The 16,448-nt window shown below is 40.0% G+C and overlaps 1 protein-coding gene across 1 annotated transcript; it reads left to right on the forward strand.

Moving 5' to 3' along the window:
* Positions 1-47: 47 nt before the first annotated feature.
* LOC140237177 (mediator of RNA polymerase II transcription subunit 8-like) lies at positions 48-9,580 on the forward strand. Its single transcript, XM_072317119.1, is given in 9 exon segments — positions 48-62; positions 1,609-1,669; positions 1,672-1,726; positions 2,685-2,719; positions 3,365-3,474; positions 4,127-4,267; positions 7,327-7,408; positions 7,859-8,017; positions 9,425-9,580. Coding segments are annotated over 9 exon segments (735 nt in total). The 3' UTR covers positions 9,502-9,580.
* The last annotated feature ends 6,868 nt before the right edge of the window (positions 9,581-16,448 follow it).

The raw sequence follows: 16,448 nt of genomic DNA on the forward strand, positions 1-16,448 counted from the left end.
AACTTTTTATTTGTTCTACAATGTTTCAAAATGTGGATCGATTAGGCATGTTATTTGGCTTGGTAGGTGACAATCTTCTGTCGCTATGTGTGTACTTTTATGTGAGTATTTCGAGGCGAGGCGAGGACCTGTGTGAACGTTAGTCCCACACACCGAAATCTTTGTGTCTGAATTGTTTAGTGTTGTGTTGAATGTTGTAGCGTAGCGTACATTGTATGGTTGGACCTACTACTCATCGACCGCCTAATGTTTATTTGCTTGATAAGAATATTTAACACTGAAATTCACGTAAAAAACTTGACCTACGTGATTGAGAAAATCCAGCACTATCAAATGCCGTTGTTCCCTTTTCGATTCGAAGTTTCAGTGCAGAAATATCGCCGTCGAACGCAATTGCGTGGCCTCGTTTCAGCTCCCCGCGGTAAAGCTCCTCGAGATCGTCCGCTGTTTTTGCATTGACAATGCACAGCAAACCGAGTTGTATTGAACACCGTGTTGTACGAAGCTTTTTAGAAACTTCCATAGACATTACATTACGATTCGGTGAAAATATTCATTCGAAATTTTGTCCTTGATTAAAACCATTAATGAACAGTGAATTTTCGCGTTTTCCCACACCATGACCTCATCAACGATCAAAGCCAATCCATTTTTATGTGCTCTGCGCGCAGTGAAGTGCGTACTAAGCGTTCTGTGCGCCAATGTATACGCGGTCGGTTTAAAAAAGGGCTACCATATATGGTACGGACAGTGCGAGGCAAGCATTTGTAGTGCGGTGTGGAGGAGAATGGTCGCATCACCCGTACAATGTACGCTAATTTTTTTGTGGGCCCCACAAAAAATTAGCGTCCGGTGATGCGATCCACTCTCCTAGTCAGTAGTGTACTAGAACTGTAGATCTATACTACTTACTACTAGTGTTGTCTTTTTGACTTTGTTAGCGCGGTGTGTATTAAATCGCATCATAATCACAAAATACACCATCACACGTACACCCAGACACGATTTACATAGACCCTTATGGCCTTACTAAATAATGCCGATGGAATAGGTCCGGTACTAATCGACATCTTTCACATCTTGTCCATGCACCAGGCACAACGCGAATCACAATTCATGCCCACGATTCACTATAAACTTAACACATTTGTACCAAGCGGACTACAAGGAGAAAATCTGCAATGTCAATGAGGCTCAAATTTTATATTGTAGAGTAAAACAATAAAAAGGTTTAACAATAACATGAACATTTTGAACAATTTACGCGATAAAATCTTGTGATAAATCAACAACATCTTCATTCTTCTAGTTCTAAATCTAGGGTGAAATGTGAATTTCTCTGCATTTCCACATTTTTGTATCACATTTTTACAATTTTGTGCCATCTTCCATACGTGAACAACACTCTATAAGGCAAGTCAACGAAGTCCTGTGCATATGAATTGTTTGAATATCATTGTTACACAGAGATGTGCATTTCCAGAATTACCATGCTGTCCGGTAATACCATCCCTGTATATACACAGTAAAGGGCTAGACTAGGATCTGGTAAAATTCTGTTGGTTAAGGTGGCAATTTTTTATGTTGTTATTATCTTCCCATACGCAGAATCAAGACAAGGTCTTGGATAACACATTGGAGTATGTTTCGAGTCGTGTCAATGACTTGAAGAGGCACTCACTGACCTCCTGATGAAACTGGAACATCAACATGAAACACTGAACTGGTAAAGATGATTTCAATAATTATGGGTATGATATTTAAAACATGAAAAGGAAGACCAGTATACAACATTGTAGGCAGGGCTGTACACTAACCCATTTTTTTTTTTTTTTTTTTTTTTTTCCAGCAGACAGGTCGGACCTATAGTTACCTAGTTTTTACATGTTTTACTGCCATATAGACCGCTACTGGTCCATTCGTGAGAAAGTTACTGGTCCGACAGTAATTTCTACTGGTCAGGGACTGTCAGAGTTACTCAGACCAGTGCCTGCGTGCAGCATTGCAATAGGAAAGATGAACTGTCGTTATCAAAGTCGGCAAGACTTCCAGTTTCCTTATGTTCCCTCCCTCTCCCCCAGATACCCCAGCCACGCACCACCACTTGCTAAACGTGCATGCATCCACATCCCTGCATGAGCTAGCATTTGTAGGGTAGTGTAGAGTGGTGTGGCAAAATTAATGGAGGGACTGTGTGAATTTTACATGCGTATAATACAAGTCTTTCCATTTCATGATATCTGTAACAATGCAAGCCATCAAGACTCAAAATTTTGTGCGCACAGTGTCAGATAAATCAAATCAGTTGAAATCAAATAAAATTCAGAAGAGTGTAGTGAATCAAAGAAACAGTTTATTTCAGACAAACCACTTTTGCTCCAAAGGGTCATAGGTTAGTGTTTGAAGGAACAACAAGGATAATGTGTGTTTAATATCTAATCCAATCTGATCTAATCTAATCTGAAGACCTGCTTCATGATATTTTGCAATTTTATGCATGAATCTGCCCGTTTATTGTCTGGCCTTTTGCTATCATTTCTTCTCTGAAGTACTTATCTGAGTCAACTGTTGTTTTTGTTGGTCATTCTTATGATTTGACATTTTGATGTGAATGATGTCTCTGGCTAAAAGAAAAAAGAGAGAAACACAATCTGAAAAGTTGTTGTTTTTATTTCTTTCCACAGGCCTTCAGTGCTCAACAGTTTTGCATTACTCTCAGGTATGAACACTGATGTACAATGTACCTGTAATTGTTTCACTCATCTTCATGTTTTTTGTTTGTTTGCTTTTTAGTAGAGGAAAAGTGATGCCAAGACAAATTTGTACCCTTATTCTCTCTTATTCAATTCTTCGTGCTATCTCATTTCATCTTCTCAAATGTTTCTAAAATTCTCAAATAGTGGGGATTTTTTTTTTTTAGCCAGAATGCATATATAGGCTGTGCATGCAAAAAAGAAAGAAAGAAAAGAAGACAACTCATGTGTGAAATAGTTAAGGTTTATGACATTTATCTCCCAAATAATCCTAGTTGTCTCGACAACTAGGCAGTGTCGACAGAGAGTTTTTAATTTTCTTCTGTTTTATCATGAGCTTATCAAAATTATTCCTCACCACAGACATCTTGTGTTAATTGCACAAGTAACTCGCAAAATTTGCAAAAAATAAAAAATAAAAACAAAGAACAAAAAACCACCACATGATATATGAAATATATAGAGTACTTGGCACTGCTTGTGACAGTGGTTTCTGTGTGATAAAAGTATACTTTGCATTGAAATGTCCAAACAAATGTTAAGTATTACAAGATATTAAATGGTACTGTCTTTTATTCCTCTTTTTAATTCCTCCCATTTGTCTTGTATAGGCCAGATCAACACATTGAATAAGCATCTCAAGAGTGACAAAACTCCATCTCTGAAGAATCTCATCCTCCTACCCCTCAAACTGTCTCAGGACAGAGATGAAGAACTGGAGGTAAAAAAACAAAAATATCCACAGACAGTAAAATAGGTGTATATTGATTAATTGATTGATTGATTGATTGAGTGAGTGATTGAGTGATTGATTGATTGATTGATTGATTTGATTCATTCATTCATTCTCTCATTGATGACTATATACATGTAGTTGAACACTTGCATAATTGAATGAATGACAATTTTAGATTTACTCTTAAATGAGGACACACAATTTTTTGCATGATCGATGTATGTATCAACTCATTCCAATATTTAGTGTCATTTACAAAGTTCAAAGCTACTTCAATAATCTGTCAGGGAAGTTGTAACCATAACCACTTCAGCCCCATATCACAAGCCACTTGTGAATAGAACAGAAAGTGGAACGAAGCACAAGTAAATTTTCTGATTACATGATAACTGCTTCCAATGTGATATTATGCAATATTACATAAATGTAAATGTATCATTCATGTGAATAGGGTCATATTCTCCAAGAAGTTTCATAGTTTTAGAGATGTACAAGTACAAACAATCAATATAGCATGCTTCTAAATGAATAAATAGTTTATAAAGTCCTTGAAATGAAGTTGTTCTTTCAAACTGTTGATGTCCACCACTTCAAATCTGATTCTTGTCCATTTGTCCATCCACGTAACGTTGAGCAGAAAACCACAGAGGGGCGAGTACCGTCCTTCAACCACGAGGTGGTCCCAAACTACCTTCGCACCAAGGCTGAGCCAGAGATCGAGGAACGGGAGCAAACATTGACCAAGGATGCGGGTCAGATCTCACAGGAATTGGCAAAGGTAGATATTCATTCTTTTTAATGGAATTTTCAAAGCTTGTTCTTTCTTGTGTTCGTTACCAGTGCAAATACATCAAAATATTGATCACCTGACTGTGGAATTCATAAGTCTGAAACGAAATAAAGTAGTCATGAATGCAATACCTAACTTAAATTGATATCAGAGGGTCATGGTGGATGATTTGTGTGACTGGTATAATTGTATGCTTTGTCTTCAAAACCAACTGTCTCGAAGACAATATTTTGTTTTTTGGTTAGGTTACATACAGTGTTTGCCTAGAGAGTCTGATATGGATTGTGTTTCACCTGCCAGATGTCAACTTTAGTTTGACTGAGTGTTTCTTTGGAAATGGATAGTGTTCAAGAGGGAAGACAAATGCGTCAGTCACATTGTAGGCACCAATGTATTGATGGAGTTCCCAGGCTTCAGCTCCCAACTTGATTTTTATGCCTCCGCCACGAAGTGGTGCCGGAGGCATTATGTTTTTGGGTTGTCCGTCCGTCCGTACGTCCGTCCGTCCGTCCGCTTTCGTTTACGCGATAACTTGAGTAATATTTACTGGAATTTTACCAAACGTGGTCCACATATGAAGTATGATGGGGCAATTATTTGATTAGATTTTGGGTGAAATCGGCTAAAGGTCAAAGGTCAAAGGTCAAGGTCAAATCATGAAATTGTATCTGTTTACGCGATAACTCAAGACTGGATAAAGCAAATTTCACCAAACTTTGTTGGAGGATGATTTATAATAGGACAATTACTTGATTAGTTTTTCATTGAAATCGGACAGAGGTCAAAGGTCAAAGATCAAGGTCAAATCCTAAAATTTATCTGTTTATGTGATAACTCAAAACTGGATGAAGCAGCTGTCACCAAACTTGGTCCAAGGATGATGTATGATAGGACAATTAGTTGAGTAGATTTTAGTGACATTGGCAAGAGGTCAAAGGTCAAATGGTCAAGGTCAAATGCTACAAATGTTGCAATTTCCCCCATATCTATGCAATGCCCAAAGGTATTTTCTTGAAACTTGGTGTGGACATGTACTACTGTGTAGAGATTCTCCAGAGAGAGTTTCATGTCATAAGGTCAAAGGTCTAAAGGTCAAAGGTTAGGTGAAAATGTTGCAATATCACTTTTCTCGCAAAGGGTTCAATGTATCTTCGTGGAACTTGGTACATACGCATGTACTGACTGGCAGGGATTATCTAGGGAATTTAGGGGTCATGGGTCAATAGTCAGGGGGTCAAAGGTCAAGGTCATCTCCTCAAAATTTTACTATTTGCCTCATATACTAGTATATGCAATGCTTGCATTATAAGTTTCAAAACTTAATACATGCATTACCTAATGGAGATTCTCTGGGAAATTTCCAACCAGAAGGTCAAAGGTCAAAGGTTAAGGGTTAATGGCCAGGTTTCAATGCCACCCCCCCCCCCCCCCAAAAAAAAAAAAAAAATCCATTTTGTACCGTCATTACACTCTTTCTTCATACCTTGGAAATTACTCAATGCATAAACTTATAAAAAGGTCTGTCAGAATTCAAGTAAAAATTCTCAATTCCCCATATATGTGTACCTGCACTCTTAAAGAATTAAAGCAAACCCAGTTCAAGACATTTCTGACAAACCTGTCATTTCAATATTTTGCCAGTTATGTGAAACTGTCATTGATCACACATTGTGAAGACATTGTACTATACTACTATACGCCTATTGGGAGCATCATGCATTATGGCGGAGGCATCAGTCGCCATAGCAACATTTCTAGTTATGATTACATCATGAAAAAGTGTTTCTGATTGTATGTTTCTACACCGATACATACATACATGTTGATATAAATGTGTGCACACTGAGTTGGGTGCAAAATGTGCATAATACTATGAAGATACAACTCTCTAGTGCAACTGTGGTACATTGATACTCAAATTTGTGCCCAAGCTGCGATATGTTGTGATGGAAATAAAGTTAAAAGAGACAATGCATACACTGTCCTCCAGAGTAATTGTTTGTTTATTTCTTATTCTTTTTTGTCCACAGAATGAATGAAAAAGTGTTTCTGATTGTATGTTTCTACACCGATACATACATACATGTTGATATAAATGTGTGCACACTGAGTTGGGTGCAAAATGTGCATAATACTATGAAGATACAACTCTCTAGTGCAACTGTGGTACATTGATACTCAAATTTGTGCCCAAGCTGCGATATGTTGTGATGGAAATAAAGTTAAAAGAGACAATGCATACACTGTCCTCCAGAGTAATTGTTTGTTTATTTCTTATTCTTTTTTGTCCACAGAATGAATTAAAAGTAAATTCAGATAGAGGATATAATCAAGATGATTGGTTTCAAATCTTAGAACATGTTTGTTGTGAGGATGCAATCTAAAAGCATGGACTAAAGGGGCTTTCACACCGAACCTGCATATAGTAGCATTGTGTTACATACCAACTAATCTGAAATAGGCTGTGTGCTGATGACCAAAATTTTGATGAAAGCAAGTGATCGCAGGAATGAGAAAAAGAAGTGTTTGGGTAAATCCATGGACCCAGCCTCGAAGGATTTTTTTTTTTTTTTTTTTTTTTTGGACTGGTGTAGGTGTAGGGAAGTGTACTATAGCATGGGCACTGGTGTACAGTAGGGTAGTGTTGCATACTGTTGCTCAGGCATGAGACATGCTGTAGCATAGTGTTGCTTAGACTTGCGGATAAATTGCATTTTTGTGTCCTGTGGTCTATGCTGAAAGAACACAAAAAGAATTAAACATGTTTGTTTGTTTTTTATTGCATGCCCCACGTACTCCTTTGCGTCGCTCAGTGTATTGTTACATAGGTTGGTATAGGGTAGCGTGAGCTCGGTGTGGTTGGTACGCAACACTACATACCTCTACTCAAGCCCAGTGTGAAAGCCCCTTTATGCGTGTTTATGATCATCTGTTTCAGTTTAGTTGTAGTTATCACCAATGATTGCATACGAATACTCAAAATAAATAGTTCCTCACACCTTATGCATCTATCTTTTTTTTTCTCACTTTTTTCGGTCATCATGCAGAAACAAATTGACAACCTCAACAGATTGAGTAACCACCTGCTGAACATCCTGAATAGCCAACGAGACAGCTGGGATTCTGATTGTAAGTGGGAGATTTTCAATCCTAACAAAGTGAAGTGCACTCATACACACATACACACACACACAGACAAAAAAAAACAAAAACAAAACAAAACACACACACACACACAGACAAAAAAACAAAAACAAAACAAAACACACACACACGCACACACACAAGCACACTTGATCCAGCATGCGCTTGAAATGCTTAATCCGGTTTTAAACTTGTTTTGCTAAATCATTTTTTACCTCTCCCATACACCTTACCACCTGTATTTTTGCTTAGTTTTCATTTTACAGTAAAATAGTATCTACAGGTATCAGTCACTTCATATTCCTCTCACACAAGATATTTCATCCTCTCAGAGAGCAAACTGCGGCCTTTCAAATTGTTTTTGTCTACATCAGAATCTCGCCCTCTAAATTTCTCCTCTCCCGTCTCTTACTCCTGCTCTTGCTCCTCCGGCAGCATCCCGCCTGAACATGACCACCTCCTCCACCGTGGACACCAACATCCTGGTGGACGCCATCCGGATGGGCAAGGACCTGAAGAAGGGCAAGCAGCAGCCAAGTGCCCAGCCCATCCACACCATGACGGCCCCCATGCAGAGGCACGTGGAGCAGCACGGTGAGTACCATGGGGTATATGGGCGTGGTTCGGTGCCACGCCTAACATAGGGCTCGACATTAGTGGTAGCCCAGTGGCCCAGGGCCATTGAAAAATAGATGTCGGGCCACCAAATTTCCAAAAGGGTTATGTCTTGGTGGCGCGATCAGTGTTTCCTTTGTATTATAATGCAATTTGATAATCTCTGTTTTTGATGGCCTTGATGAAGTCCATGGAGGCCCAAGTACAAACCATAAAGCATAAATGGGAGAGAGTTGACAGGTTTTGCCACAACTGATATTAGATATCAACTTCTATCAGAGTATGAGGGATGCTTACCTTTTAAGACAGCCTTGCAGTATTCTAAGTGGTGAAAAGGTGTATTTTGGTGGAAAAACAGTTCATATATTTTCACCTTTTCTGCAATAAACATGTGGAGTAGTACAATTTTGGAAAAACAATATTTTCCATGAGACTGGCAGTATTATTCAAATTCATGAAATTCTTCCGTCGAGGTGTTTTCATTGAAACTGATTGACATTGTTTATTTGCGTTGATTTAGGGCAATTTGTCAATCAGTTGCAACTGGCAGTATTTTCGGCCCAAAAATCAGCAACAAAACAACGAAATACTGCAAAAAAAAAAAAAAAAAGGAACAGCTGGCATCACTGTAGTAACTAAACCAGTGTGTTTAAGCCAGTGAATGCAATGAGTCCAAATTCATTGAGAGAATATTACCCGTATGCACTTTGTCATATGGCATGCATTGTGTCACACATCACGGTCATAGATGTTTTTGCTACATGACATATATGTGATATAAACATGACACAGAGACTCCAACTTTCGATGGGGATTTCCTGCCGAAAGCCCATGTTTGCAAAATCTCCCATTCTCCCGCTTGAGATTTAATTTCTTCCATCCTGGCTCTGTGTCTTCCATTTGAAACGTTCTTGTACCTAGTGTCATCGTAAGTTGAAAAGTAATCCTGAGATAGCACAAGGGAGCATCTAGACCCCTAGAGCTTCCAGGTCCTGCTTAAGGGCCCTAGACCCCGGCCATAAGGAACTTCACGCTTGGAGTCTCCAGTTTTCTAGGGGTTTGAAGTGGGAGAATCTCCCGATCAGAAGGTGCTTGGGGTTGGTGTCTCTGTATGACATGTACATGATATAAACATTACATGTATGTGATTATTATTATTTTTTTTTTTACCTTGTCTTTGCAATTTGTCCACATCCACACAGCCAATACTGCTAGTAGAGGAGCTTGATTACTTGGATAACATATAGGACAGAGATGATCGTAAATATCAGGATAAAGGGGAACTTTCACTGCTTGTCATTTTTCATTTGTCTTCTATCCATATGATAGATGGTACATTTTTAACAAATGAGTGACCCCAATTCTTTCTGCTGTTACCTCACACAGCTCCCGTGGGCAAGATGTCCAGTTCCATTAGGACCAACATCAAGTCTGGAGGAGGGCACCCATACCACAGACCGTAGGCGTGACCGGAGCAATGGCCCAACTTCACACCGTAGCAGAGGTCATCGCAGAGGCTTTTTAGTTTCTCACATCACAGCATGCAGGCTCCAAACCGGTGAAGTTGGCTCCAAACCGGTGAAGTTGGCTCCAAACCGGTGAAGTTGGCTGGTGAAGTGGGCTGCCCACCCCCCACCCCCCCAAAAAAGAGCAAAATCTGCACTCCCAGAAAATGGACAAATAATGATGACACCTTGTCATTTGCTCCCCCCCCCCCATGTGACTTGCAGTCATCAGCAAATGATCTTAAACAACCTGTCACTTTGGCATTGTGCCATTTGAGAAGGAGGAAACCACAATATCATTTGGACCTTTGATTTGTTGTGAGGGCTGTTTATACTCTAGCACAACAAAGAAGACTGATATTGCTCTGCTCACAGTGCTCAATTCCTACTCTTTTTCTTTCTTAAAACTGAATGCAACGTTGTGGTGCTTTATTACCACAGGTGTTAGGACCATGGTGGCAGCAAGTGTGATTCTCATGGGTATGATACTCTGTAACCAAACCCACAATCCTTCAGACCATTACTGTGAATCCTTTGAGTTGTATTGCAATCGTTCTTTGTCCGGCGTGCGTCGTGTGTAAACTTTTTACATTTTCATCTTCTTCTCAAAATCCCCAAGACCGATTTTCACCAAACTTAGCAGATAGCATCCCTGTGGGGTAGCGTTTCCCATGTTATTGGGTCTGGAATTGCATTTGAAGTGAGCATCTTCCCCACCTTCAGACTACTTGTGGTGGGAGGCCAGTGGACTTCGGACCCATTTTCTCTTGTGAAACTATGGAGCCAGCTTGACAGGATAACCACAACTTCTAGTGGCTCCTTCTCATAAAACTCTGACTTGTGTATGAGGACTGTTCAAGCCTGTTTTCATGCAAATTTCCTTGTCAGCATGACACTTCTTCTTCATGAATGGGCTTCCCAAAACATTCTTCAAAAATATGTACACACAGGGCTCCTTTTAACAATGGATGGCAGCCGGACAGAAATTCCCTGACATCATTTGGCTTTGATTTGCCGTAGAATATACCTATCACAAATGAATCTTTCACCCGCAATGATTTGATCATGCCAAGGATAGGCCATACTTGGGCAGAGGAACTCTTGAAGAGTGGTAACCCATCAATGTTTTCATCAAGCAGTCATTGTGACAAACTTTCAGAATGAATATTATTGGAAGACAGTGTGGACAAAACACACTCTTTCCCACCAAAATGGTAGTATTCACCGCCAGCTAATGACTTTATGTTCTAGTGAACACTGGTGGACATCAAAGTTCTTGGGTCCTTCGGTAAATTCGGAAAGTTGGGTCGCAATGCAGCTAATAGCCCAGCAAGAGCAGCACGCGATACTCGACTCTGAAATTCAATAGCCCACTTGCATAGATGATCCTCCAAAGGCAAAGCCTCTGAGTCTGAACGACTCCCATCTTGTGGACTATCAAAATCAATGATATGCTCAAAATCTATGTGCATTTCAAATTCTTCCTGATTAAAACCAGCAACCCTATCTGCTGCATGCACACTAGCAGGGTCATGAGAAGAGAGAACATCACTGTTGTCAGTCCTATCATCAAGATTACCTTGTCCTGGCCCTGAAACATGAATACTGTCATTCTCACTGGCTTCCTTATAACTACACGTAATGGGTGGACTATCGATGGGTTCTTCCAGTTGTGCTGCCCCGAGTGTCGTGGGAAAAAAAAAAGAGCCTGAGGCATGGCTCGATTTCCTAACAGCCATCTGACACTAGGGGCAACTGATGACTTGTTTTAATCTGTGGTCTGAGGACGTGCCTCTCCATTTTATCTAGAGGCAGGCACGTATTACGGACAAAGGTACAGTGACTGGGCAAATATGTCACGAGAAGTCTTTAGCAAGGCCCTTATGCTGAATATTCGCCAACTCGGTGGCTTCGATGACAATGGGTAGGCAATAATTGTAGAGGTCAATGAAAGCAATTTTTTTTTCAGTGAAAGTATTACCACAGAGAATATGGCAATGGCTGTCGGACCCCGATGCAGATGTGCCTAACAGGGACCGGGTAATGACCCTGGAACCAATCTCATCCAAGATTGGTTGCTGCCCGGCACCCACATCATCACTGATTCCCGACCGACATACCAAAATCTTGACAACTTGCAGAACGGTGTGTATTCATGCACATCGTTGTTGTGCGTGAGCATCATTTTGTGGACACACAAATACAATAGAGGGTGAGTGGATGCATGCAAAAAGAAAGCTGCGGTGGCAGCATGACACATGAAGGACTTTTTTCCCATTTTACTTGGATGAGTGTCTCTTACCGAATAATGTAGGTCCACACAAATTTGGAGAAATCATGAAAAGCATGAGAGAATTCTGTCATGTAGCTTTTGTGTATGTTAAGATGTGCGGACTAACAGGAGAGAGATGATACATTATTTACATGATGCACTTAGAGTTTTCACATTCTCAGTTGTAGTCAGGGGCAGTCCATGTTCATTCATCAACTAGTTCTTGTTTTTATTCCTGGTTGTCATTTATCTGGTCGTCGTGGGCACGACTTTGGAAATCTTCTGCGGCGTACAAAGTCAGTCACTCTCGGGTCACACTGGCCATCATTGAAGTCGCTCTCGCTCGAAGATCTCAGTGGGTCCCACATTGTCAATTCATGTTTCCTCTCCTTGGAATCCAGTGTGATCAGCCTGTCGCGGTTGTCATAGTATCTCATGCGGTCGTCAGTCCAATGTGGTCGTCATTCAATGTATGGTGTACGCTTCTTGTTGTCATCGCTTCGATGCGGTCATCATTCCGATGTGGTTGTCATTCGATGCTGATCGTCATTCTGATGTTTCTCATTGTCAGTCCGTTGTTGTGATTTTCTTGGAAGTCTGGCCATGCTGCATGTATTGGATGCTTGAGCCATTGATGAAAATCTAAGTCCACTCTCATTTTTTTTTTTTTTTTTTGAAGTCACATTACAGTCGATCTGACCATGCTGCACATTTTCTCTCATCAGTGCTCGGGCCGTGGATGGCTGGTCCACTCAGCGATGCTCAATCGCAAATTCTCTTGTCTTACTTTGTCCTGGTCGATGGTCTGGCCATGCTGCATGCTGCTGATGCTCAGCCGTGGACGGCTGGTCCACTCTGCGATGCTCAATCGCGGTTTCTGTCTGGTCAGGTCGTGCTGCATTACTTCCGATGCTCGGGCCGTGAACGGCTGGTCCACAAGGCGATGCTTGATCGCTTAGTTCACAAAGTCTCTAGCATGTCGTGATCGTTCTCTCGTGTGGGCAATTATTGTGGTCCTCTCGTGGTCTCAGGCTTATATTTATCGTGGTCACTTTGTAGTGGTCATTCTCCGTACGTCGGTTTCTTCTCCGGATCAGTTTGTAGGCTCGCCATGTTCATGTGCAGTCATTTCATTCTCACAGCTCAGTCAGTATCGGGTTGTGCATGGGCCAAAGGTGTTTTTTAATAGTTTGTTGGTGGAGTTTAAGGTGCTTGTGAAACCACCTTTGGTGCTCCTCCTGATTAACCTCAGTTTCTCTACGTCAGCCATGGTATGATCCTAGAAATCACAAGTTCTTGATGGTGAAAATGATTATTACAGCACAATAAACGTTGATGGTGTAAGTTGCATCCTGAATCCAGAATATAGCAGTTGTTGAAGTTGTGATGGATTCCTATGCAGTCTTATCAAATAGACACATTGTTGCACTAAAAGAACAACGGCATCCTTGGTTAAACGTAATGTGGATTCTTTATTCTGTTACACAGTATTTATCGACGAACCGTATATTGTGTTTACTGGTACTGCAGACTTCAGCTTGAAGTACAACGTATAATAGTATAGTCTATTCAACAACTGTGTAGGAATGAGTGGTTCCTTGAATTGTTGCAGAGCATTAGATTGTCCAAGAAACCCAACTATAAGCAAGCTGCTGTAGCTAACTGCTGTGGCAAACTTGTTCTTGTGGAACGACTGACCGGAACTTGTTACTGGCGGTCTTAGATTCAGACCCAAACTTTGAAACTTGTACTAGATTTTAACCATTCCATGAGAGTAACACCTCCAACAAAGATTGGTTAATGGCTTGTTCATACTCTCATGCAATCCATTACGCACGCCACGATTTGGCCAATTAGTAGCCGATTGTATCATTTTTGTGTATTTGTATCACAATTTGCACCATGACTCAGATCACGGTCTGAATCGTGGATTACTGGTGGTGATTGTATCAAGACTCATCAGCTCTTGAGGTCAGTCATGGCAATCGTGTTTGATTGTAGACAAGTTTCGACAACTCAAAACTTGTCAACAATCAACCAATTGCCACAAGTGACCTCAAGATCTGATACAATTACCATGATTCAGACCACGATGCCAACAGTAGCGCAGATTGTGAAAGACATAAATGAAAATACCACATAATACTAATGGCCAATGTTCAGAGTTTATGCATATTATGAATTTTTTAAAGGTTGTTCCTAACCCCCTCCCCCCCCCCCCAAAAAAAAAAAGTTTGTCTTAGTCTTGTTGAACATAGCAGAAAGTTATGCATGCAAACTGGTGTCCAAATGCTAAAATAGGTTAGATAAAAGCAGGTGGTTTAGGGTAGAATATCCGCGATATTGAAATACTAGGAAAGCAGCCAATACAGGACTTTCACGATGTACTCCTGCAACAACTACCTGGTATCTGTACCTCCTTTCCTGGATTACCAAGGGTATCACAGTTAGATCTTGAATGCATGTTTGCATTTTTATGCCTCCGCCAACGAAGTGGCCGGAGGCATTATGTTTTCGGGTCGTCCGTCCGTCCGTACGTCCGTACTTCCGTACGTCCGTACGTCCGTCCGTCCCGTTTTGTTTTTGTCGATATCTCAAGAACCGTGTGGTGGTTTTGCATCAAACTTGGTATGAGGGTATATCCTTGGGGGATGATACTTTGTGTGGATTTTAGGGTCACAGGGTCAAAGGTCAAAGGTCACAGGTTATTTTGTGAAAAAAAAATTGAAATTTCATGTTTTTCTCCATATCTCGCAAATGGTTCAAGGTATCTTCATGGAACTTAGTATATATGCTTGTACCGATGGGCAGTGATTATCTAGGGAAGTTGGGGGTCATGGGTCAAAGGTCAGGGGTCAAAGGTCAAGGTCAACTCCTCAAAATATAACTACTTTCCTTATATTTATGCAGTGCCTGAAGGATTTTTTTAAAACTTGATGTATGCATGTATAACCCAATATATATTCTGTGGGAAGTTTCTTGCCAAAAGGTCAAAGGTCAAGTGAAAGTGCTAAATTGCACTTTTTCCTCCATATCTCAAAAATAACTCAAGGTATTGTCATGAAACTTACATATTTATGCATGTTCTACCTAACAGTGATTCTCTTTGGAACTGTGGGGTCAAAGGTCAAAGGCCAGGTTTCGATAATACTATTTTACCATTTGATACTGAAATTATACTTTTTCTCAATACCTTGAAAATTACTCAATGCATAAACTTGTAAAAGGGTCAAAAGTCAAGTGAAAATCATCAGTTCCCCCAAACACCTGCACTCTTGATGTTTTAATCATTCATCCAATTGAACCTAGTTCTAGGAAAGTGAACATTCAGCACATTTGTGGCAAACCTGTCATTTTAATATTTTGCCAATTGTGTGAAACTGTCATCACACATTGTCAAGACATTGTACTATAGACCTATTAGGAGAACCATGTATTATGGCGGAGGCATACACCAGTCGCCATAGCGACATTTCTAGTTTCATTTTAAATTTATTTCTAGTTCAGGCAGCCCACTGGCAAACTATGAACTTGTCATGGTTAACCTCTATCACAGAAATGTGCAGGAGATTTGAAAGAGTTACAAAACTGGAGTATGTACTGATGTTATATTGTATTGAGCTGGACAGTTGCCTACAGAGTTGTACGTAATGCATAAACCTGTATTCTTTTTTTCTTTTTTTATATGCAGCACTGTTGAATGCAGAATGCTTGAACTTACACAATAATGTGCAGGACAGTTACAAGCAAACTTTGAGATGATCATTGTAGAAATGTAAATATTTTGTATTGAAAATGAATAAAAAAAATTGCACATACTGAAATATTCAGGTGTTAGTGTTTTTACTATCAATCTGTGTAATCAGAGAAGGTGTACTTGTAGTATCTGACCAGTGCAGGTTCGTTAGTCTTGAGACCAGGAGGGCCTGGATCAAGATCATAAACAATACATGATCATGAACATGCTATCCTTGTGTATATCCACAATTATACAACACCTTAAAGGTAGGGAATCCCATTTGCATGCCTTAAATGAAGAGTTGTATAAATACAGTGGTATGTTGAAGAGAGTATCATTTTAGAAACTCCCATAAAGTATTGAAAGTGGAAGGTAACATTTAGTACATTTTTACTGACCGTTAGATTTTGAATTGAATTTTTTTCGGGGCTCACCGTAAATGCCAGTACATTACTAGGCTACCTTTGCAGACCCATGCACTGCATGTGTGTCCATCATGTATATTTTGTGAAGAAAGTTCATCAAAACTTACAAACATTTCTATATACATTCTTGCCACACACTCTATATGTTATTACATCAGCTCTTATACTTTTAGATTTGTGTTTATAGATAAAAAAATACAGAAGACTGCAACAAAAAGGCTTAAGTGTGGCTGACACACAGAACTACTGAGTAGTTGAGTTTTGTGCATTATTCAAATCGTAGATAAATGTTGACTTCCAAATTTCTCAGCAGTGGCCTAAACAAGTCCCCTGAGGTTCATATTTAATGTTTTGCTGCATTTTGGGAGGTCTGTAAAAGGTATCTCCTACCTTTCAAAGAATGTAGCTATCCAATTGATCGATTGCCCATCATGTGACATTCCTTAAAAGTACTATCACACACTGTAGC

This window comes from Diadema setosum, chromosome 13, assembly GCF_964275005.1.
Source record: "Diadema setosum chromosome 13, eeDiaSeto1, whole genome shotgun sequence".
In the NCBI taxonomy this organism is placed as follows: domain Eukaryota; kingdom Metazoa; phylum Echinodermata; class Echinoidea; order Diadematoida; family Diadematidae; genus Diadema; species Diadema setosum.